Here is a 22656-nt window from a genome sequence, read left to right on the forward strand (position 1 = left end):
ACAAGATTAGCTAAGATTCAACTTGGTAACTTTGTTGAGAATCCGGCCTTTGATCACCATGGCTACGTGATAGCTTCATGGTTTGAAAAGGAGTCTATTTAAATTTGGCTTTTGAATCAAAGGATGGAACTTGAGAGCTTTGCATACATCTGTTGACCTGCACTCTGCTGACGATTCACTCTCCTTGTTTAGTTAATTAGAAGTAATCCAACGTGAGCATCTGCAGCAATTACAGTTTGCTGCTGGGAGACTATGGCAGGGCTGCAGTAGTCAGTGGGAATGCAGCAGACTTTATGTTGAGAAGATGATCTGATAAATGAAAACCTAGACAAGCTCCAGAAAACAATGACCTGTTCTGAGATCCCGTCCCAACTATTACATTTTGGAGTACAAACTAGGGTTGCCAACTGTGATTAAATGTATTCCTGGAGGTTTCATCACATGATGCTTCCCCCACCGTCCTGTCATTAGTCGGTCAACATATCCATCCTTGTGAAGCACTGCCTTCCTACACCAATTGGAAAGCAGAAAGACTCATTATCCAATTGGATGATGCTTGATTGTCAGCCAAATAGCCTTTTCCCCCCCTATTTTTAATGCTTTTATATCTGGTGAGGAGAAATGTTCAAAGAAAATGACAAAAAAAATCTTTTTTAATATTGCGATGATTTTTCTTTAGAATTTTACACAGCAGTGTCCTGGGGATTGATCTTCAATTCTTGGGAGACTCCAGGCCAATCCTGGAGGGTTGGCAACCCTAGTACAAACACACATGGCCACCTTCTCAACTTTTTAAATCAACTACAAATCTGTTTTACAAAAGTCCTTGGGAGATCTAGTGAACCCATTCCCTTCCCTTCCACCCCAAGCACTCTGTAAACCTGGCTTCGCATTGCATTACAATAATGCTGACGACTGTATCAAACCAATGTAAAGCTCCCTTGTGACTGTCTCCCTCAGAGGGGGCCTCATTGCTGAGCTCTGGAGACCGGCCAGGACCAGACACCTGAGTTCTACAGCAACTGCAGCATAACTGACCAGCAGAAATCCAGCCACAGCAACAATGTAAATGCAACTTTAGATTATAAAGTGATGGAATGCAACCACCAGATTGCCGATCTCCAAGAGCTGCCAGCCATCTTGTTCCAGCAGCGCCACCGGGAGCAGTGGCCACTGCTGGGACTGCAGCCAGTCCAAAAGAAGGCGTGCAGTGATGGAGCCCGGACTTTAAGGTAAGTCCAGGGTCTCACCAGGGCTGAGCTGGCAGAACTGGACGAGGGAGATGGGGGCTGGGTGGACAGGGCAGGGGGTGGAGGGGAAAAATGGTGATGGGAAGATCTTAGGGTCGGAGGGGGTCCATAAAGGTGGCAGCAGGCTCCACCCTTGACCGACCACCAGCCCGGCCAATGAGACCTGCCGGGCCATACACTTGGCGCTGGTCTCTCCTGCCATTCTAGGAGTGGTGGAAGGAGGTTCTTAAGTAGCCCTTAACTGGTGAAATGATGATGTTGGCAGGCAGGTGGGCACTGGAAACTGTAGCTGTGGTACAGTGCCCAATTTTATACTCCCCCTCATTGCCTGCCAACTGTTCCCCTCCCCATTGCTCTGGCCTTCCACCGGATGTACAATCCAGTCCAGATTTCACGGTCATATTGGTTTATTTGCTAAGTAAGCAATGCATTGATGCTGTGATAAATGAGTCCACATTAACACATTCGTTTTTATTTACACTAGATTTATAATTTTTACAGGTGGGTGGCACTAAAACCGGAGTAGTAAAATATGTCGGAGAGACAGATTTTGCAAAGGGCGAGTGGTGTGGAGTTGAACTGGATGAACCATTGGGCAAGAATGATGGAGCTGTTGCTGGTACAAGGTAATGAACCTTCTCATTAGCCCCTCAACTCCTCGGGGAAGTTGTGCCCCTGCATCCTCCCCCCAAAAAGTTCATAGAAATATTGTGTGCAAAGAAATTAATGCATGTAAACTGACCATTGGAATATTTTTTATGTGCCCATTGAGTGTTTTATAAGTCGGCATAGGAACAGGCATCTTGATATATCCTGTATCACTTTTCTCAGTCTTGTATCCTCCGATTTTTCATTTTAGGGATTGATGTGCGATCATAGAATCATAAATTCCCAACCAACTCTTGCTATAAGTGGCTACACACTGAACTTTCACATCTAATCATGGGATAGTGTAGAGGGAGCTTTATGTTACATCTAATCGTGGTACGCTTGACCCAGTTCAGGGTAAAAGAGGAAAATTTACTTTGCATTCAACCATACCTGCCCTATGACTACCCAATTTGTGCACTTGAAGCACGTTTTGGGAATTAGCACAAACTCCCCAGTACCCTCCCCACATCACCCATTTACTGTCCATTTAAAATTAATGGATGGAACATCCTGCAGGAATGCGCTGCCTGGAAGTATGGTGGAGGCAGGTTCAATCAAGGCATTCAAGAGGGCATTAGATGATTATTTAAATAGGAACAATGCGCAGGGTTGCGTGATAAAGGCAGGAGAATAGCGCAAAGTCATAATGCTCAGTTGGAGAACCGGTGCAGACACGATGGGCCAAATGGCCTCCTTCTGCATTGTAACAATTCTGTGATTCTCTGATCCTGTGCTGAGATCCAGACCAGAATTCCCAATGTGTGCCCAGCTTAGGAAACACTGCACTGAGAGCAAATTTGAAGAAGCTCCCGTATGTGCATGTTCCTGGACAGTTTAATAATTAATGTTAATGCTCAGAATTTAATACTCTCCTGCCACAGCCTCCGAGACAGATTTGGTGGCAGACGGAGACGTTTGATTGGGTTGAAGGGTGCGGAGTGGGGATCCCAACGCCTTCCTGACTACCCACCCAACCTCCACCCCCGATCTAGCTTGGGGCGCGAAGGGTGGGGGCATCCTTCCCACCCGGAGGCCAGTTGAGGCCATGTAATGGCCTCTTCCAGCCACAGCTGGTATTCAACCCATGGCGGCGGGGATCTTACACTCTGGATACCCTATTGGGTTTGCCAGCAACCGACAGTGGGGAGGGTCTCTCATTCACAGGTACTCTGTGCTCAATGGGAGGGACCCAGCATCAGGAAGCCACCGCCTTGTTCCCACTCCCCCTCCACCGTGCTCACTGTCAACCCTCCCCATCTGCTGTCCAGGTTAGTGCCTGATTACCGGGTAATTGTGTCGGGTATTCTGGAGAGAAGCGACATGAGTCTCCCACTGGTTCTCAAACTGGTGGACAAGACCCCCCGATGTACTGAATTCTACCCAGTGCCTGTGTTTGATTTTTACTCTTTAGGTGTAACTAAAACTGGAATGCAGAGCTATTAGTCTAAAAAAAATTCCCTCATCTCTTAGGGTATATGAGCTAGTGGTTAATCTCTGCTAAATCAAATAATCAAGCGACTGATTTTATAACTCACCACTTACTAATAGGATCATAACTTTTTCATACTACGTTTTATACTGCAAGACAATCTGAAGGGGAAACTAGATAAAAACATAAGGGAGAAAAGACAGGATATCCTGATAGGTTAGGAGGAGGCTCATTTCAAGCATGATCAATGGCATAGACCTGTTGGACCAAAGGACCTGTTTCTGTGCTCTGCTTTTGATATAATTCTATTAAATTCTTCATCCCATTATATCCAAGTTGGAGTACCTGTCCCCCATTATTGAGTTCCAACACCAGGTACGTTTAGCTGAGGGTTTTATTGTGTAAAGGCCTAATTCTTTTGTTTGTATAGAAAACATTTAATTTTTGCAATAAGTCAAGATTCCTCTCATCCCATTTGCTTCAGTTCAGTTTTCAAGTTAGACTGCAGCATCCAATCCAAGTTGAGCAGAACCAAAAATTATGTTCACTCTGAGACTGACGGATTCATTTTCTGCTTAGAACTCACTCATCTCCAATGGCAACTGCAGGAGATTTTACCTAGGCTACTTTTGGCTGTGCAGCCTGCCATTCACTGGGATAACTTCACTGAGCCCTAGCCTGACAAAGCATCAAGATTTTCCATTCGTGACCCTTCATTTCAGGCTATGTCCCCTTTTTGTCTTCAGGGATTCAAATAGGGATATTTTAGAAATACATGCACCTACCAGCAATTGTATGTTTCTTCCATGGAGGCTTCATATCGTTCATAATGCAGGTGGGAAATTCTGCCCACTTGCTGCATTTAACTCTTGGTTCTGACATGTTCCTTCTGACTTTTGATTTTGTTCCTCAACAGGTACTTCCAATGCCCACCCAAGTTTGGTCTTTTTGCTCCCATTCACAAGGTGATGCGGATTGGCTTCCCCTCCACGACACCAGCCAAAACCAAGAAGAGTAAAAGGATGGCCATGGGGGTCTCAGCCTTGACGCAGAGCCCTAGCAGCTCCTCAATAAGTTCTGTCAGTTCCGTGGCATCTTCTGTAGGGGGTCGACCAAGCCGAACGGGACTGGTAAGAAACTGCTTACATCCATCATCTCCAAAGTTGGAACAAATAAGTCTCGTTTTTAGTGAACCTTAGAAGTACTTGGTATCACTCTGATGCCTGTGCCAATATTTTATTAACAATGTTAGAGCACTCATTGAATATACTAATCTGACAAACATAAAATTAGCATAAAATTAGAACTCAAGTTCTGTCGAAGGTTCATGAGGACTCGAAACGTCAACTCTTTTCTTCTCCGCCGATGCTTCCAGACCTGCTGAGTTTTTCCAGGTAATTCTGTTTTTGTTTTATAAAATTAGCATCGATGTTTCAATGGCCTGTTCACATCTAGCCTAGCCCTTTTCTATCTTCTATCACAACCTGATGTGTGTACTCAGTTGTCTCTCCTTCTCTATCATCATAACCCTTCTTTGGACAGGGGCAATAGCTGATGTCAGTAGCATCGTGCATGCTCCTATGGGCAGAGTGTGTGCTGACTTCCTGTTTCAGGCGCACAATGATGATGTCAGTGGCACCGACTTCCTGTTCCAGTGCTGTGGCAGGAGATAGAGTTATTAATAAGGATGCTTTCAATCCTCCCCTTCGCCATCTCTCTTCCCACCACACACACACAGCAGCCCCCCCCCCCCCACCGCCCACCCCCCCCCCCCCCCCCCCCCCCCCCCCCCCCCCCCCGCCCCCCCACCACCACCCCAGCCCACTACACACCAACCTGTTGTTTTCTCTCCATATTTTGGATCATCAATGATGTCCCGCTTTCCACAGTTATTCAATGCTATTACTAGCACCCCCCCACCCCCAGCTCTAGAACCAAACTGAGATTTGTTCCTCCTCCTCTCTCTCAGCTGACCGAGACATCCTCTCGCTACGCTCGGAAGATCTCTGGCACGACAGCCTTGCAGGAAGCTCTAAAGGAGAAACAGCAGCACATCGAGCAGCTGCTGGCAGAACGGGACCTGGAGCGAGCTGAGGTTGCCAAGGCAACCAGCCACATCTGTGAGGTGGAGAAAGAACTGGCTCTTCTAAAGGCCACACATGCACAGGTACAGAATCTGATAAAGGCACAAATAGGCCTGGATGCTCTCAAAACTAACAAATAATTAATTACATTGGTCTAGATGTTCATGAAGTGACATGGATTTTTGTCACTGGGGCAGAAGAACTTATGAAATAGGAGCTGGAGTAGGCCATTCGGTCCTCCAAACCTGCTCACCCACTCAACAAGATAATGGCTGATCACCTGTCTCAACTCCACCTTTCCACAGTATCCTTTATCCCTCAATTCTTGTAGTTCCTAAAATTCTATCAACTTCCATCTTGAATATATTCAACGACAGCTCTTTGGGGTAGAGAATTCTAAAGATTCACAACCCCTTGAGTGCAGAGAAAGAACGACCATGCAGTGATTTTTTTTCTTGCGAGAGATTTCCATTAATGCAATTTTTTTTGCAAAGGAACAATGCATTTTGAGTAGAGTTCATTGTTTTGTTAAATTGGGTTTTACAAAACTATTAACACTAAAGGCAATGGATTTTATTTTCTAATTGTAACTTGTCACAGTATTGGACCCCTGTTTCTCTTATCCTATCAAATTCCTTTTCTCTGCTATTTTAGTGAAGATTTTGATGCATTTATTTTAAACTGGTTGCAATCTCTTCTAACCAATACAGTTATTTTGTACAGTTTAATTTAACTAAATAATTCTTCATTATGTATTGCACAGTCCTTTAGGCACTGAAAATTAAAGTTTTCAAAGTCATGGTTGCTTAGGATTGTTTTAAGTTTTTAAAAAGATTGCAGCAGCTATAATGACACTTCAGTGATTTGTTGAAGTTCACTTTTACCTAACTGTATTTAGACAAGTGGACCTCCTGGGAAATTGCTAACTGGTCGTGTAAGGTCTACACAATTGTGATGTTCAGCTTGTAAGCTAGATTGTCCCTTTTTGAGGCACTCCCTTGGTGGAAATGGTCTAAATAGTCATACCCACTAATCAAGTCATTTTGCAAACTTAAGGGGCAGAATTTCATGTTCTGCGGGTGGGCACACGCCCAACACAAATGGGCATAAAATCGTGCGAGATGATGTCAGGTGAGCATCCTGACATCATTGTGCACTCGCGTGATATTTCGCTGTGTGTGCGTGCGCAGCAGTCAAAGTGTGCCCGCCGACAATTAAGCACATTAACAGCGTAATTGTCACCAATCTTTTGTGGCCCATCCAATCTTATGGTTGGCGGATGGACAACGCGGCCAGGCAGCTTTTACATTTTTGATCAAACCTCATCCACAGGTGGAATAAAACCTCCGTTAGGAAACAAAATAAACAGCAATATCTGGGGACAGCATTTTTATGAGGTACGGTTTCAGGTGCTTGATCGTGCTGCATAGACATTTTTTTGCAGCTTTTTTGTGCTTTATTTTATTATTTGGAGGCCTGCAGCTCCCTGAGGCAGTTGTCTGCCTTTGGGGAGCTCAGTGGAAGCGCTCACCCACGCCCATGGTGACATCAGCACCCGCCCTTTTCCTGCCACCACCCCGGCAGTGCTGAACTCTTCAGCGCACGTTTCACACTGGCTGGCCGTTAATTGGCCAGCCAGTGTGAAATCGCGGTCAGGGGCCTATTTCCTGACCACTCCCAGGCCTGTCGACGAGGGAAGAATTCAGGCCAAGAGCTCAATTGCAGAATAACTGTAACCCTGCTCACAGTTCTACAGCTTCAAAATGTGAAATGACTAACTGTTTTAACTACAAAGTGCAACTACAGTGTCTGGAGCATGATCAAGCTTGCCAATAGACACAAAACTTTTCTGTATGTAATAGATTGAATTCCCATCCCCCTGCTTTGTCAGTTAGATTGTCATTTAACAGTACATTGATTGAACAAAAGTGCCAGACATTGGTCATTAGAGTTTGGCTGTACTGTGCACACTGTGTTGAGCTCAATGTCAGAGGACGCTCCCAAAACTGAGCTGTGGGGCGCAGTTTTTAATGGGGCCCTTGGGAGGCTGGGGGAGCGGGCATGCCAGAGAATGGCAAGGGAAGGCAGGGGTTGGAATGCTCTGGAATTCTATTAGCAGTGGGGAAGGTGAAGGATGGGCTTGCCGCCCAGATGCCATTTAGGGATTAAGAGATACTTAAGGGCCTCTTCCTGCCGCCACTGGCGTTCTACAAGAGACAGGTGGGCCCTCCACTGTGTAGGGAAATGGCCCAGTAAAACTTGGCGGCCTCTTTGCAAGATCAGGGTGGGGCCCTCCTGATTGGGCATTCTGAAGCCCATTCAGTGTCACCCAACAGTAATAGCCAACTCTACAGTAACAACTCGCCTGCCCTCACCAGCCATGCCCCCCGCCCCTTCACTGGGGCCTGCCTAACTTTTTTTTATTCACTCATGGGATGTGGGCTTCGCTGGCTGGGCCAGCATTTATTGCCCATCCCTAGTTGCCCTTGAGAAGGTGATGGTGAGCTGTCTTCTTGAACCGCTGCAGTCCATGTGGCGTAGGTACATCCACAGTGCTGTTAGGGGAGTACCAGGATTTTGATCCAGCAACAGTGAAGGAATGGCAATGTATTTCCAAGTCAGGATGGTCAGTGACTTGGAGTTTGCCATTGTCGTCTCAGGTGCCTAGGTCGATGTCGGGTGGTCCATCCAGTTTCATTCCTTTTTTGAGACTTTGTAGTCTTTGGTACAACTGAGTGGCTTGCTTGATCATTTCAGAGGGCATTTCAGAGTCAACCACATTGCTGTGGGTCTGGAGTCACATGTAGGCCAGATCAGGCAAGGGTGGCAGATTTCCCTCCTTAAAGGACATTAGTGAACCAGATGGGTTTTTACAACAATCGACAATGATTTCATGGTCATCGTTAGACTTTTAATTCCAGAATTAGACTATTAATTCCATCTGCCATGGCTGCCATAGACTGGACGTGATGGCCCTGACCCCACCCACCTTCAGAGGGTGGCGGCCATGCTGCTTCCACGGACTGGGCCTCAACAGTGGTCACTGCTCCCAGTGATGCTGCTGGAACTGACGAGTTGCTGGTCTCCAATTGGCAGCTCTTGGAGGCAGGATCTCGCCCCTTAAAGAAGCAGGAGCCTCGAAGACAGCTCATTATCTTCCAAGGCTTTCCAAAATGGCTAAAGCGGTGTTGGGCCCTGGCTTTCCAGTCCGCAATTGGGTCACGAACACCCTGACAAAATCCAGCCCCATGTCCCTTGCATCAAGTGTTTATTAGTCAATAAATAGTCAAACAATAACATGGTGCAGGGTCTATTGCAATGAATCCCAGTGAATATCCAAAAGCTAAAAGCTATTCAGTTAAGAAGTGACTAGACTTTTTTTCCCTGCAGTATGCGACAGAGGCCGAGACGAATCTTCAGGTAGTGCGATCCATGTTGAACAATGCTGAGAAACAAAAACTGGAGCTGTTAAACACACTGGAAGAGGAGAAAAGGTAACAAGAGGTGTAAATATAGGAGAAGGAAAAGAGAAAGATTGTGTATCTAAGGAAGGGAAACTGGCCAGGAAGCGGGAACAAGGAAGACGGAAATTTTGAAATGAAGTGGCTTATTGCCCGTAAAGCCAGAAACCTCCTGTCCCGACAGAATGGGGACCACGCTTCCATTTAAAGATAGGCATTTATGTGAATATATGTTGAAAGCACTGAGTAGAACAAGAGATAACAGACTGAATAAAGAGAAGTTTGCTCCACATCCAAACTGTCCTGTACATGACCAGTGCTGAACCCATCAGATTGTGCATTTGTTGACGCACAATTGCAAAAGTGGAAAGATCTTCCAAGCTTTAGCACTGATGTCGTTCACCCCACGAGCACAAAAATCACTGTCAATACACCTGTCTTGCTTTGGTGTTGTTTTTACACCCTGCTGTCAGATTTCTTGTTTTACCACATCTTCCCCATTAAAGATGACGTGCGTTTATAAAGTGTATTTATACAGCATCCTTCATATAATTGATCGAACAGAGTGCTTCAGAGAGGCGAATGGATGCTGGGGAAGCAAAAAGAGTTTGTAGGGATGATGAACAGTACAAAGAGTTGGACTTGAGAAGACTTTAAAGGGTGTGAAGAGAGTTTCAGTGAGGTTGTGAGGCTTAGGAAATCGAAAGAGTCTGGCTCAGATGGGTGAAGGCTCTGTGTATTTAGTGGATTGGAGGGACAAGAAGTTAGAATTGGAAAACCAGAATGCAGGAGCTGGGTTATGGGTGCAGAGTGAGTTACAGAGGGCGAAGTTGAGCAAGAGTTTGTAGGAACTGAAAGCCCCTTAAGCATGTTCTCCCATTTGACTAGCTCATGGCTGGTCTGCACCTCAACACCATTTACCTACCTTAGCTCCATATCCCTTGGTCCCTTAATGTCCTTACCCAGCAACAGTGGAATTCCAAATGGCTTTTCTTCAGCTTCAGTTTCGTTAGATAGCAGACTTATGCATAAATGCTGGAGGCTTCATTAATGCTATTTCACACACTCCTGTTAGATCTTACCTGGCCTTCTCTTCCCACTTAGCCTTTCATTCTCCTTTATATATGTCTCTCTTTTTAATATGTAAATTCTATTGTCCCATATGTCTTTGAAACTGTATCTTCCTCAAATTATAAAACTTTAATGTTGCCAATATTATCAGTAACCTTTGGGAAAAATAAACACATTCCTTAGCCTTGCTTATCTGGCTAGTTGTAAACAGACTAAGATCCCTTTGAAATCCAAATACCCTTTCATTTATCTAAAAATCCAAACTCCCTTCACACCTAACATGCTAAGCCAGCATCCATGTTTACTCATTAGCAGGCCAAGCTCCTTTTGCTGATTTAAAGCTTGCGATCTGCTTGAATACAAAATGTAATTAAATCACACACAGACCCAACTATACTTATCCCCATAAACCTACTTCACAATAAACCAGATAAATATTATGAAAAATGTTAGTTTCATGACAGAGATAGTTTCCATAATACGGTTACATTTAGAATACTTACGGAAAAGGGTAAAGGTAGAACAGGAGCATAAGTTTTAAATGGGGAACGATAAATTTTACAATTTTACAATAAAGTTGATCTGGTGAATAAAGTTGATCTGGACTGGTTATAACTACTTGAAGGGAAATCAGTAACAGGCCAGTGGGAGGTATTCAAAAGCGAGATTCTATAGGCACAGTGTAGACATGTCCCCAGAAAGATAAAAGGCAGTACTGCCAAGTCTGGAGACCCCTGGTTATCTAGAAGCATACAGGATAAGATAAAGCAGAAAAAGAAAGCTTATGACAGTCACACAAAGCTTAATATTGTAGAAAGCCTAGAGGAGTATAGAAACTATAGGGATGAAGTTAAAAAGGTAATTAAGAAAGCAAAGAGATATGAAAAAATATTGGCAGGTAAAATCCAAAAAATCCAAAGATGTTTTACCAGTACCCTAAGAGCAAGAGAATAACCAAGGAAAAGGCAGGGCCTATCAGAGATGTACATAATAATTATACACTGATACTGAAGATATGCACAAGGTTCTCAATAAGTACTTTGTCTCTGTCTTTGCTAAGGAGAGGGATGATGCAGTATCCTAGTTAAAGAGGAAGAGTGTGAAATATCAAATACAATAAGCAGGGTGAGAGAGGAAGTACTGGAGGGACTAGCATCCTTGAAGATGGATAAATCACCAGGACCAGATGGATTGTATCCCAGGCTGTTGAAGGAAACTAGGGTGGAAATAGTGGATTAATAGTGGAAAAATGCAGCAAGTCTGACAGCATCTGTGGAGAGGGAAACAGAGTTAACATTTCGAGTCCGTATGATCCTTCAGAGCTCTGCAGTATTTTGCTTTTATCTGTGGAAATAGCAGGTGCTCTGAGGATCATTTTCCAATCCTCACCAGATACAGGTGAGACACCAGAGGATTGGAGGTCTGTGAACGTTGTACCATTATTTAAAAAAGTGCGAAGGATAGATGAAACAATTATAGGCTGGCCAGTCTGACTTCGGTGGTGAGCAAATTATTAGCAAATCATTAGAATCAATTCTGAGAGACAATTTATCCTGTCAGTTAGAAAGCAACGGATTAATCAGGGATATTTAGCATGGTTTTATTAGGGGAAGGTTATGTCTTATTAAAGGAAGTGAATTATTTGAGGAAGTAATAAGGAGGATTAATGAGGATAGTGCAGTAGATGTTGTCTACATGGATTTTCGTAAGGCATTTGACAAGGTCTCACATGGCAGACTGGTCAGAAAAGTAAAAGCCCATAGGATACAGGGAAATGTGGCGAGTTGGATCCAATATTGGCTCAGCGACAAGAAACAAAGGCTAATGGTTGATGGAAAACCTGGTTTGGTGGTGGAGGCAGAAACCGTCAGCTAATTTAAAAGGCACCTGGATATGCACCTGAAGCGCTGTAACCTGTCAGGCTACGGACCAGGTGCTGGATGGTGAGATTAGAATTGACAGCTAGTTTTTTCTTTTTCAGCCAGCGCAGACACAATGGGCTGAATGGCCTTTTTCTGTGCCATAACTTTTCTATGGTTCAGTTTTTTGCAGAGAAGAATGTTATTCGCTAACACTGACTCCAGCAAGCCAAACCAAGCTGTTGGGATTTATCACCGTATGGCGTGTATAATCTCCTTGAAAACTTAACTTTAATTTTTATTCTTTTGCTCTTATGGCTTAACAGGAAGATTGAAGATCTCCAGTTCCGAGTGGAAGAAGAATCGATTACCAAAGGAGATTTGGAGGTAAAAGTGTTGAACGCAGATAATGCAATCGGTATCTCAGTACATGAAATGCGTTGGACGCTTCATTGATAAACCCAAACAGGGATACAAACCTTGACTGGCATTCCTTTTCTGGCATTTCCTCAAACTGTGCTCCCCCATTTTTCATGGTGTTTGTGAAGATGCCTTCAGGTGAATGCGTCCTGCTCTCTCATCCAGGGAAGCCACTACACATATGGGCACCAAGACATATAGGAAGAGGGATATTTGCAAATAAGATAGAACATATTTATGACCTGAAGTTTAAGGGGTTCAGAGGTATGCCTGTTCAATACAAAATAGTTTGGAAGAAAAACTATTAAGCAAGGTATTCAACACCATGGAACCTTCAGTACCTAAGATCAGGAATTCAGAGATAATGTGACTGGATAACTGCTGAAATAATCCTAATTCTCACTCTTCATGTGGAAGAATTTTACTTGTCATGTGATAGACCTGGGGCAATATTTTCGGGTTGGCAAGCGGGGGCGGGGCCTGCTCGCCGACGTGAAAAATAACAGGTGATGATGTCGGGCGTGCGTCCCGACCTCACCACGATATTTCGTTTGGCGGGTGCGTGCCGGAGTCGGCTGCGTGCCCTCCGCAATGTCAACGGCCAATAGAAGCCATTAAGAAATCAGTTAAAGCAGTTAAGAATGCTGCCCGTCCAACCTTAAGATTGGCGGCAGGCGAAGAGCCAAGGCGGCCTTTGCATTTTTCATGGAATCTCATCCACAGGCGGAATGAGGTTTCATGATGTGTTTAAAAATTGAATAAAATTTTTTAAAAAAATTCATTGACATGTCCCAGCTCATATGACACTGTCACATAAGGGGACATGTCTTAAAGTGTTTAAATTTCTTTATTTACATGTTTAAAAGTTAAACTAATCTCCCTGAGGCACAGAGGTGCCTCAGGGAGATTTCTGCGCTCTTTTGCATGTGTGCAGGCCCCGACTCAGGAAAACCGCCCCCCCATCTGTCCACACAGGGAGCGCTCAGCGCTTCCAGGCGCGCGTCACACTGTGTGGGCCTTAATTGGCCCACCCACGTAAAATGGCAGTGCGGACCTGATCGGGGGTGCAAATGGGGTTCGCGCCTCCCTCTGCCCAATACCGCCCCATCCCACCCCCGATGGGGGACAATTCTCCCCCGAAAACAGACCTTTATATAGGTTTAAACTCTAATTTTTGTTGCTACCTTTGAGAGGGAGCAACCTTCCCAGTCTTTCACTCCTGGAGGACAGATAGTCAACTCTTCCACTTGAGGGCAGAATTATAACTCAATGTTTTGCTTTGACAGGGTGGATTGGAAAGGAGAGAGATGGCTTTATTGATGTATTTTATTTTTTGAGAATGTGATCTTGATCATTCTGCTCCCATGATGTTTACAGCTGTGAACTTGTTGACCTGATATTTTGTTTCCTGTATGTTGTGTCTATAGATGTATAAAGGTCCTCTTGGTTGGCTCCTTAACTTACTTTTTTCCATTGTCAAAGTGTATTATGGAAAACCCCTGTATGTAGCAACCCGTTGAATGTAATGGGTTCCTGCCAAACTGCACTGAGTAACGGGATAAATCCAGTTTCTACCAGAAGTAGCTATTTTAGGACCTTTTTCGAAAAAACCTGTCTGGAACAGAAATCCAGCTAATAAATTGAAGATCAGTTCTGAGGGCTGGGTAAAATACAATTCAACCCATTTCCTAGATAGCCAATGTAGAACTGTTGCTGATCATCCAGCACCAATTGGTTGAATGACTGAGTCTGGGATATTCCAGTTTAATCAAGCAGTAAAGGAAATGTTTCTCACTGTGAGCTTGATTTAGGGCCATAGAAAAGTTATGGCACAGAAAAAGGCCATTCAGCCCATCATGTCTGTGCTGGCCAGAAAAACATGAAAAAGAAACTAGCCGCTCATTCTAATCCAACTTTCCAGCACCTGGTCTGTAGCTTTGCAGATCACAGCACTTCAGATGCAGATCCAAGTACCTTTTTAAATGAGTTGAGCATTTCAGCCTCAACCACCGACTTAGACAGTGAATTCCACATGCCCACCACCCTCCTGGGTGAAAAAGTTTTTCCTCATGCCCCCTCTAATCCTTCTACCAATCACCTTAAATCCATGCCCCCTGGTAATTGATCCCTCAACCAGAGAAAACAAGTATTTTCTGTCTACCCTATATAGGCCCCTCATAATTTTGCACACTTCGATTAGGTCACCTGTTAGCCTCCTCTGTTCTAAGGAAAACAACCCTAGCCTATTCGATCTTTATTCATAGCTACAATTTTCAAGTCCTGGCAGCATTCTTTTAAATCTTCTGCGTACTCTTTCCAGAGCAATTATGACCTTCCTGTAATGTGGTGACCAGAACTGTACACAAAATTCCAGCTGTGGCCTAACCAGCATTTTTTACAGTTCCATCATTACATTCCTACTTTTGTATTCAGTTCCTCACCCAATAAAGGAAAGCATTCCATATGCTTTCTTTACCACCTTATCCATCTATCCTGCTACCTTCAGGGCATGCACTCCAAGGCCTCTCACTTCCTCTAGCCCTCTCAATATGTTCAGTTTTTTGAGTATTCCCTTGCTTTGTTTGCCCTCCCCAAGTGCATTGTTATGGGAGTAATACTCCCGTAGTCATGAAGTGAAAAGAATTGCATCCACTTATGAAAGTGAAAGTCACTGTAATGCCAGAGGACCTTAGGCTGCTCTCTCATTAGAGAGAGAGAATTGGTGGTGAGTTTAACCTGAGGGTCACCAGACCTCAGGTGAGGGTTGAGGTTGAGAAGGCAGGGCCTTCATGGATGACCTCAGCCAGTACAGGAATAGAACCCACACTGTTTTCGTCACTCATCATCACAAACCAGCCATCCAGCCAACAGAGTTAATCGATCCCCACATGTGCCTTTGAATTGCTGACAGTTCTGTATTTAAGGCACTGTATTATGCAACTTCTGGGGCATTTTAATGTCTAGGCCGAATTATTGTTTTTAGCCATTTTGAATGAAAACAGCTGACCATTTAAAATGTAAGCCAGCCAGGACTTATTGATTCTCTGCAGTTTGGGGAAAGCTCTCGTCTTATCCCAGGTCCTTATCGCCTTGCTCTCACATCCAAAAGTAATCATATGGTAACTGCACTTGAAACTTCAGGGCCTAATGCTCAGCCTTGCTTACTATTTATGCCAGTTGACAATAACCCTACAATTCTCTGTCTCAAATTTAATCACCACAATCCTGCTGTAATGCCCAGGTATAATATAGCAACGCACTTTTACTGACCCATAATGGCTGTTTTAGATCTAGCAAAGCTGAGGCAACGTCCCAGCATTGCAAAAAAAGATAAAAATCCAACTCAAAAGTTAAACCCTACCAGAAAACAAGGCAGCGAATTCCCCCATGGGGCTGGTTGTCAGTAAGTTGGATCCAGATATAATTACGGATGAAAAACTGATCCAGAATTCTAGGTGGTCAGTATTTTATCAGCTGGTATTGTGCTAGCAGTGAAAATTGGTGTATGTGTAAATTGTTTCAAAGCTGTCATTTTGGTAGCAGTGTACAGGAATTGGATGCATCCCAACTCCGATTTGAGGTACTTTAAAAGAAGAAAAGAAAGCAGGAGAGACATCTTACAAGCGTGCTTTTTCAATGTAATGATGTGGTACTGGGATACACTAATTTTCAGTACTGCTGAGTTCCCAATCTCAGCTTTGCTGCTGTGCAGAACTGTACAGTGCAAACCCAGTAAGTTTTCCCCAAGAGCAGAATAAAAAGATGATGCTTTATGTGCGGCTCTCATATGCGTGACTAACTTGGAGGCTCAAATCTTTATGTGTAGACCGCTTGATGCATGTTATGTAAGATCAGCAAATGTTATTCAGGGGAAAGCTTTATCCTTCATTTTGAATGTTTGACGTTGTAACCGTTTTGCATTTGCCTCCCTTCCATTGATTTTATTGTGCTGAGCTGTTACAGTCTGTTTGTGTCTCTTTTTTTTCTCTCTCTCTCTCTCTCTCTTTCCTTTTCATCTTCTTCCCTCGGGACTAACAGACTCAGACAAAGTTAGAGCATGCCCGTATTCGGGAGCTCGAGCACAGCCTGCTGTTTGAAAGGACCAAAGCTGGAAAACTCCAAAAGGAGTTCGAAGACACTCGGGTAAAACCAGTTCATGTGCCCTCCTGCCCACCCCTCAGTCAGTCTCATAGCTTGCCTGAGAATGGCTTAGCATCACAAAAGCTTCATTTTATTTTCAAGCATATTGGGTTGTTTTCTGTCTTGCGTTGGAAGGGGAGTGATGGGATTGGTTTTCTTTTTACTTCTGTGTTCGAAAGCCTTTTTATATTTCTGCTTGGCATTGGTCTGCAAAAACATTGCTTGGCACGTCATCTAATTTGCTAAGTCTACAGCAGGAAGCTGAGCTTTCTGATGAACATGTGGAGGCTCAGCTCCCTGATATACCCCGAGCTCTGTCTGTGGCATTGGCTGCATGTGAAGCAATAGGACAGATGGTTAATATTACTGAATATAATTACTTAAAGTGCTGGTCAGCTAGCAACCGACTTGAATCATAAGTCTTAAATCAGATTAAATAACATATACATCTTTAACAGTTGGTCTTAATGAAGAATTCATATTAACAACATGGTATTTTGGGCTCATTGTCCAGTGTCCCCTGAACTTTGTTCTCAGTGTTAAGTGCAATTATGACTAGACAATTATAGCAGAGATGGATTGCCATCCTGGCAAGGTATTTGGCCATCACTGACATTTATTACTCACCAGTTGTTGCCCTTGGGGAGGTGGTGAGCTGCTGCAGTGTGTGGTGAAGGTGCACCCAGTGTGCTGTTTGGTAGGGAGTCCCAGGATTTTGACCCAGTGGCAGTGAAGGGCTGATGACCGGTGTCCAAGACAGGATGGTGTGTGACTTGGAAGTGATTATGTTCCCATGCAGTTGCTGCCCTTATCCTTCCAGGTGGAGGTCACAGTCTTGGGAGGTGCTGTTGTAGATGTTATGCAGGAACCTAGGAGAGGGGCATTATGATGAGTGCAATGGGACGGGTGCATAAAAGTAAGCAGAGAAGATGAAGGATGCAGCCATAATGATCGAGAGCCAGTACAATTGTCTGGGCTATTGCTGTTTACCATGTGCAGGCTCTGTAAGATGCACAAGGCCCAGGAAAAGCAATAGGTATTTTAGAGCTGGCAATGTAGACTTGTGTTAGTTGGGTGCAGTAGAATTACAGGTAAAGCCAAAGCACCCACCCAATTGCATCGGTGCATATTGGAGTCTGAGGGACCATGTATTAAACTTAAACTATTTGCTAATTAACAAATGTTGGTTTAGGATTAATGCACCAGTGAGGCAACCTTACTAAGAACAGACTTTTCTAAGCCTCCACGCCCAAAAGTTTCAAACAAAACAAATCGGCAAACAAGAAATAGTGGTGTAAATTGAACTGAGTTACCTGGGTTTTGTGCTTTGGAATATCAGGGGTCATATGCCGAATTGGCAGAGCCTGGGTCTGCATGGCGATAGACAATGAGGAATGCAAGGATGTTGGAGTGAATGAAACAAAAACAGACTAGGAAAAGAAACTAGACCAACATGTAGATATTGGTTTATACAATAATGCAGTGTACTACTGGGTATAAATTTTGTGTAAAATTACTGTCATTCATAAAATATTGGAGTACTCATGACATGGTTCAAAAAGTTGGTAAGCAGCCTGCTAATCCTTCCAACAATTCCCCATTTTTCCCAAAGGAAAAAACTTTGTGTGAAGATATGAAACAAAGAAACAAACTCCCAATGAACAGTATATTAACATGGCATAATAGATATACATTATGGGGAAACAGGCCCACAGCATTTATTATAGAGAGAGCCAGTGTTCATAGATAAAGCACACTGAGGCATTCTACAAGTCAAAAGTCACGGGCCATTAATTAAAACTTGTGCAGGAAAACTGTAGATTTTCTTGCATAAATGTAGAATATAATAGTAGTATCAGTTACGAGGAAAGGCCTTTCAAAGTGGATTATATAAATGTTTCTAGACAAGGAATTGATGTCTAGAATTAGCAGATAGGTGGGTTCAGGACAATGAGGTTGGACCAGATGATTGGAGCAAATATCCTTTTGTTATTCCTCTCAGATGCACCCACCCTGTGACTCAATGAGCATCAACAAAATGAGCCCTGAGTGTCATAATTTTAATGTGAATGGACAGTAACCTATAACCCCAGAATGTCCGAGGTTGCTAATCTCCAGTGTGAAAGTTTGATAATGTTTAGAAAATGATGATATCATCTAATGGTGAAAGCAGTGATTTGCAATGGTTTGAGCTTGGGGTAACTTCCAGCACTTTCCCATAATTGAGGGTTCCATGCAGCATGACAAAGACTATGACCAGAATTTTACGGCCCCACCGCACTGTCTCCCCCCAGCGAATGCAACGATCCATTTAAGTCTTCATTCAATTCGGCAGGACCGTAATATCCCGCCAGGTGGGAGTGGCTGTAAAATCCTGGCCTGTGCTTCATATACAAAGCAAATTGACTAGATATTGTGGCACTATGATGCTGTGGGTGTGCTTTTATACCACCTGTTGTGCATATCAATTGGCAATACTCCAGCCACCAAACTAAATTTGTGAGTTCTGTGTGAGAACTGTGTTCCTACTGTATCTAAAAACAAAAGGTATGGAACAGCAACTTCACAACAAACAATATATAGAAGCTATCATGTCACACTTGGCCAGTCTACAAACCATTAATAGAAGCCAACTGAGCTGCAATACGTTGAGCACTAACTGTGTTTTCTTTGATTTTCTGACTCTAGCTTACAACGGTAGCTGAAAAGTCCAGGATTGTACAGCTGGAGGATGAGCTAAATTTGAGGAACAGCGAAATTGAGGAGCTGCAGCAGAGATTGAGGAACTCGAACAAGCCGGACACACCTGAGCATAGCCTCAGTCTACAGTCAGAGGTTCTCAAATTACGAGAGCAGTTATCGTCAGTCAACAAGGAGCACCAAAGTGAGAGCATCTCACTGAAGGAAAAATATGAGGCCAGATTGCAGGAGTATCAGGAGGAAATGGAAAAGTTAAAGGCTACTAATGAAAAATACTTGCAGGATATTAGTGACCTCCGGCAGAAGCTGCACCAAGCAACTAAGGAAAACATGGAAATGATGGACAATTGGAAGAACAAATTGGACACTCTGGTGTCTGACCACCAGAAATCTCTAGAGGAACTCAAGGTCTCATTGATTGCAGGTAGTGATGTTCAGAACAGTGAGCTGGTAGAGCTAAGAGCCACCACAGAAAGCCTGAAGATGGAGCACCAGCTTGAATGGGAGAATCTTAAAGCCAAGCATGAGATTGAGATGGCACTGCACATAAAGGAAAAAGAGGACTTCAAAGTTAAGCTGCAAGAAGCCAACTATGAACTGGAAGAATGCAACTCAAACTGGCAGAACAAATTAGAGGTTGCAACAAGTCAGCACAGGCAAGAGCTCCAGATGACCATTGATCAACTCCGAAATACTGAGCTGAGACTCAGTGAACAGGAGAAGCTCCACGCTGGGTACAAAGATCAAGCACAGGCCATCAGCTTCTTAAAGGAGCAGATATCTGCAGCTGAAAGAAAAATGATGGACTACGAGGCGCTCCAGAAGTCTGAGATCCAACACAAGCAAGAATTGAAGCACCTTCAGGAGAAGCTGCATGCACTGGAAGCTCGCCACTCTTCTGAAGTATGAGAATAAAAAAACAATAAACATAGCTCTGATCTGTCTGTGGTAGGAGAAATCACATTAGCCTTGCTGTGTCCTGACTAAAATCAACTCCAGAATATATCAAAGAAAAATTAACAATGTAATAATAACTGGGCTTAAAGCAGATTAAAATAATAGATGTCTTTGAAATTTGATCTTAATTAAATCTTAACTAGACAATGCCATGGGCTTATTTTTATGTGCTGCCTGTACATTGAGCTGAAGACCAATGTGACTGTTCAGTTAAATGGCAGGGGAGAATAATGTGTTTGCTTATGTGAAATGTAATTTAATGGTTCAGTAATTCTTAGCACAGCTGCTGCACACAGGAGTTCTTACTGCCGAAAATCATAGCCAAATGCTTGGGAGGAAATGGCCAACAAGCTACAATAGATTTAAAGAGGCAATTTCTAGAGTCTGTCCATGTCTCAGGAAGTTTATCCAGTGAGTAACAGAGCCAGGACTCAACCCTCACTCTAGGGTGAGTTGTCTGTTCAGCAGATAGTGGAAGACACACTACAGTTGCCCCTGGAGACCCTGTTTTAAGGAGGAGGAAATTGGCCAAAGCTCCCACTCCTAACCACGGTCCAGCAACCACCTTAAGGCCTGTGTGAATAATGAACACCAGTACATATATCAGGTGCTGGTGGGGGGTCAGTGTCCTAGAACTGCATCCCAACAAAGAATCAATGGCAGCGGAGAAAGTAAGCAATGAATAAGACAGCAGCCAATTTTGTCTTCAAAGTAGGAAAGGCAAAGAAAGGACTCAATTTTATGCAGAGACAGTGGGCCCCATCAGCTGGGATAGTCTTTGGGTGAGTCTGGCTCCCCCGGCCCTTTTCGCTTTATGGTTGTCAGGTGTCTACCCCAATGAGGGAGCATGCACCCCTCCAAGAGCTGCTGGTCAATCAGATGGCCAGGAGTGCTGAGCACTGCCAGGACCGCAGTTGGTCTCTGATCAGGAGCCATTTTTTATTAATTTATTCATTCATGGTATGTGGCATTGCTGGCCAAGATTTATTTCCCATCCTTAACCTGCCCATGGAAGGTAAGTGGAGTGGCCTCACTAGAGCCAGTTAGCTAGGCTCCAGTGAGGGGTTGGGGTGTGAGGTGGCTGGCAGTCAGAGGCTGGTGGGATGTTCAAGCAGAGGCAGCCCTTTCCGTTAGGTGGACGTTCTTTGGGGCACAGGGTGGCTGAACAGGAGAGACCCTCCCACCCCTCTCCCAGAGCCCTCAGACGGTTGCTGGGATATAACTGGCAGCATCACCACGTGACATGCTCTGCACCGCACCGTACCACACCCCCCCTCCCCTCCCCACTGCTGGTAAAATATGTGTCATCAGAAAGAGGTCCTTATTTGCCATAAATTGGCCCCTTAAGGGCTTCAGTTGTCCCAAAGGCAGGGGAGGCCACCTGATATCTACCCCACCGCTGGTAAAATACCAGCAGAGGTGGCTAGGTGATGAACATGGCACCCCCTGCCCTTGCTATCCCAACCAATTTTGCATTTCCCTGCTGCTTGCCGACCTGCTATAGGGTGGTGGTGCCGAGGGGGCGGTTGTAAAATTCCAGCCAAATAGACCTAGGGCCTTGAGTAAACTAGGCCAGAGTCTAGGATTCACTCCAATTTTTAACTAGCAACCACACTAATTAGGAAGAATTTGCATTGCTTTAGTCTTTTATAATCTTTTTCGGATGTCCCAAAGTGCTCTACAATCTAAGGAATATTCTGCAGTTAGTGACGCTGCAGCTAATTTGCAAATGGTAAGATGTCCCAAGCAGCAAATGAAGAATTTTCAGTCCACTTGACCAGGCAGGCATATTTCAAACTAACATCTCACCTGAAAGGTATTGAGGCTGATGCTCACTTCTTTCACTTGTCGTTAACTCAGTGGTAATGGCCTCGCCACAAGCAGAAGCCAGCTACAGTTTTATGGTGGCCTAGCCCTGGGTGCCTGAACTACCCACCCAGCTCGGGTGCTGGGAACCTTTAATATGCAGAGCAGCCCACTATTAGTAGGCTGCACCTGGGTACCCATTTGATCCAGCCCAATGTTAATGAGGCCAATGCTGATTCAGCCAAGTGTCAAGGTCAAGCATTTTTACAATGCAGTGTTCCTTTGGTACCACAGTCAAATCTCAATGTAGATTAGGTGCTAAAATCTGCGGTGGGGTTTGAACTCAATCCTGCCCATGATCTCAATGGCAGGAGTTCTGTCACTTTCCCAAGCTAATGCCAACCTACCAGAGAATGGAAAATTCAACTTAACAGCGGCAACCCAAGAGTTCTCCACTGACTCCAAATTGGATCAGGAATCTTTCTCGCAGGAGTAATATTGCTGTCCCAAATTTGTACTCAATTAAGTTGCAAAATCTTCATCTAAGGTACAGATCTTGTTAAGGGCACAATAGCACTGAGCTTCAGCAAAAGATATTGAGGCTCCTTTAAATTGACCATTTCCCAAGGGTGCAGGGCACCATCAATTGAAGCTAGGTGACTATTTGTGCCCCATTATGCCAGGTTGCATTGTGCATAGAGGATACCACCTTGTGTGTGCTATCAACTGGAACACCCTTCCCTTTAATGCATAGTATCCAAGTACTAGACATTACTTCCAAATCCTACAATAGTCAAAGATTTAAGGGAGAGGGCTAGCTGGTTGGAT

General features: G+C 44.1%; 1 protein-coding gene across 1 annotated transcript in view; it reads left to right on the forward strand.

Moving 5' to 3' along the window:
- The window catches only part of clip2 (CAP-GLY domain containing linker protein 2), a 145263-nt gene that overhangs the window by 78114 nt on the left and 44493 nt on the right, over positions 1 to 22656 (forward strand). Inside the window, exons 4-10 of the mRNA XM_041197310.1 lie at positions 1752 to 1876; positions 4247 to 4460; positions 5300 to 5497; positions 8805 to 8908; positions 12132 to 12192; positions 16264 to 16368; positions 19054 to 19968. Of these exons, the coding sequence (XP_041053244.1) occupies positions 1752 to 1876; positions 4247 to 4460; positions 5300 to 5497; positions 8805 to 8908; positions 12132 to 12192; positions 16264 to 16368; positions 19054 to 19968 (1722 nt within the window). The remainder of the gene's footprint in view (positions 1 to 1751; positions 1877 to 4246; positions 4461 to 5299; positions 5498 to 8804; positions 8909 to 12131; positions 12193 to 16263; positions 16369 to 19053; positions 19969 to 22656) is intronic.

This window comes from Carcharodon carcharias, chromosome 10 (genome assembly GCF_017639515.1).
Source record: "Carcharodon carcharias isolate sCarCar2 chromosome 10, sCarCar2.pri, whole genome shotgun sequence".
In the NCBI taxonomy this organism is placed as follows: domain Eukaryota; kingdom Metazoa; phylum Chordata; class Chondrichthyes; order Lamniformes; family Lamnidae; genus Carcharodon; species Carcharodon carcharias.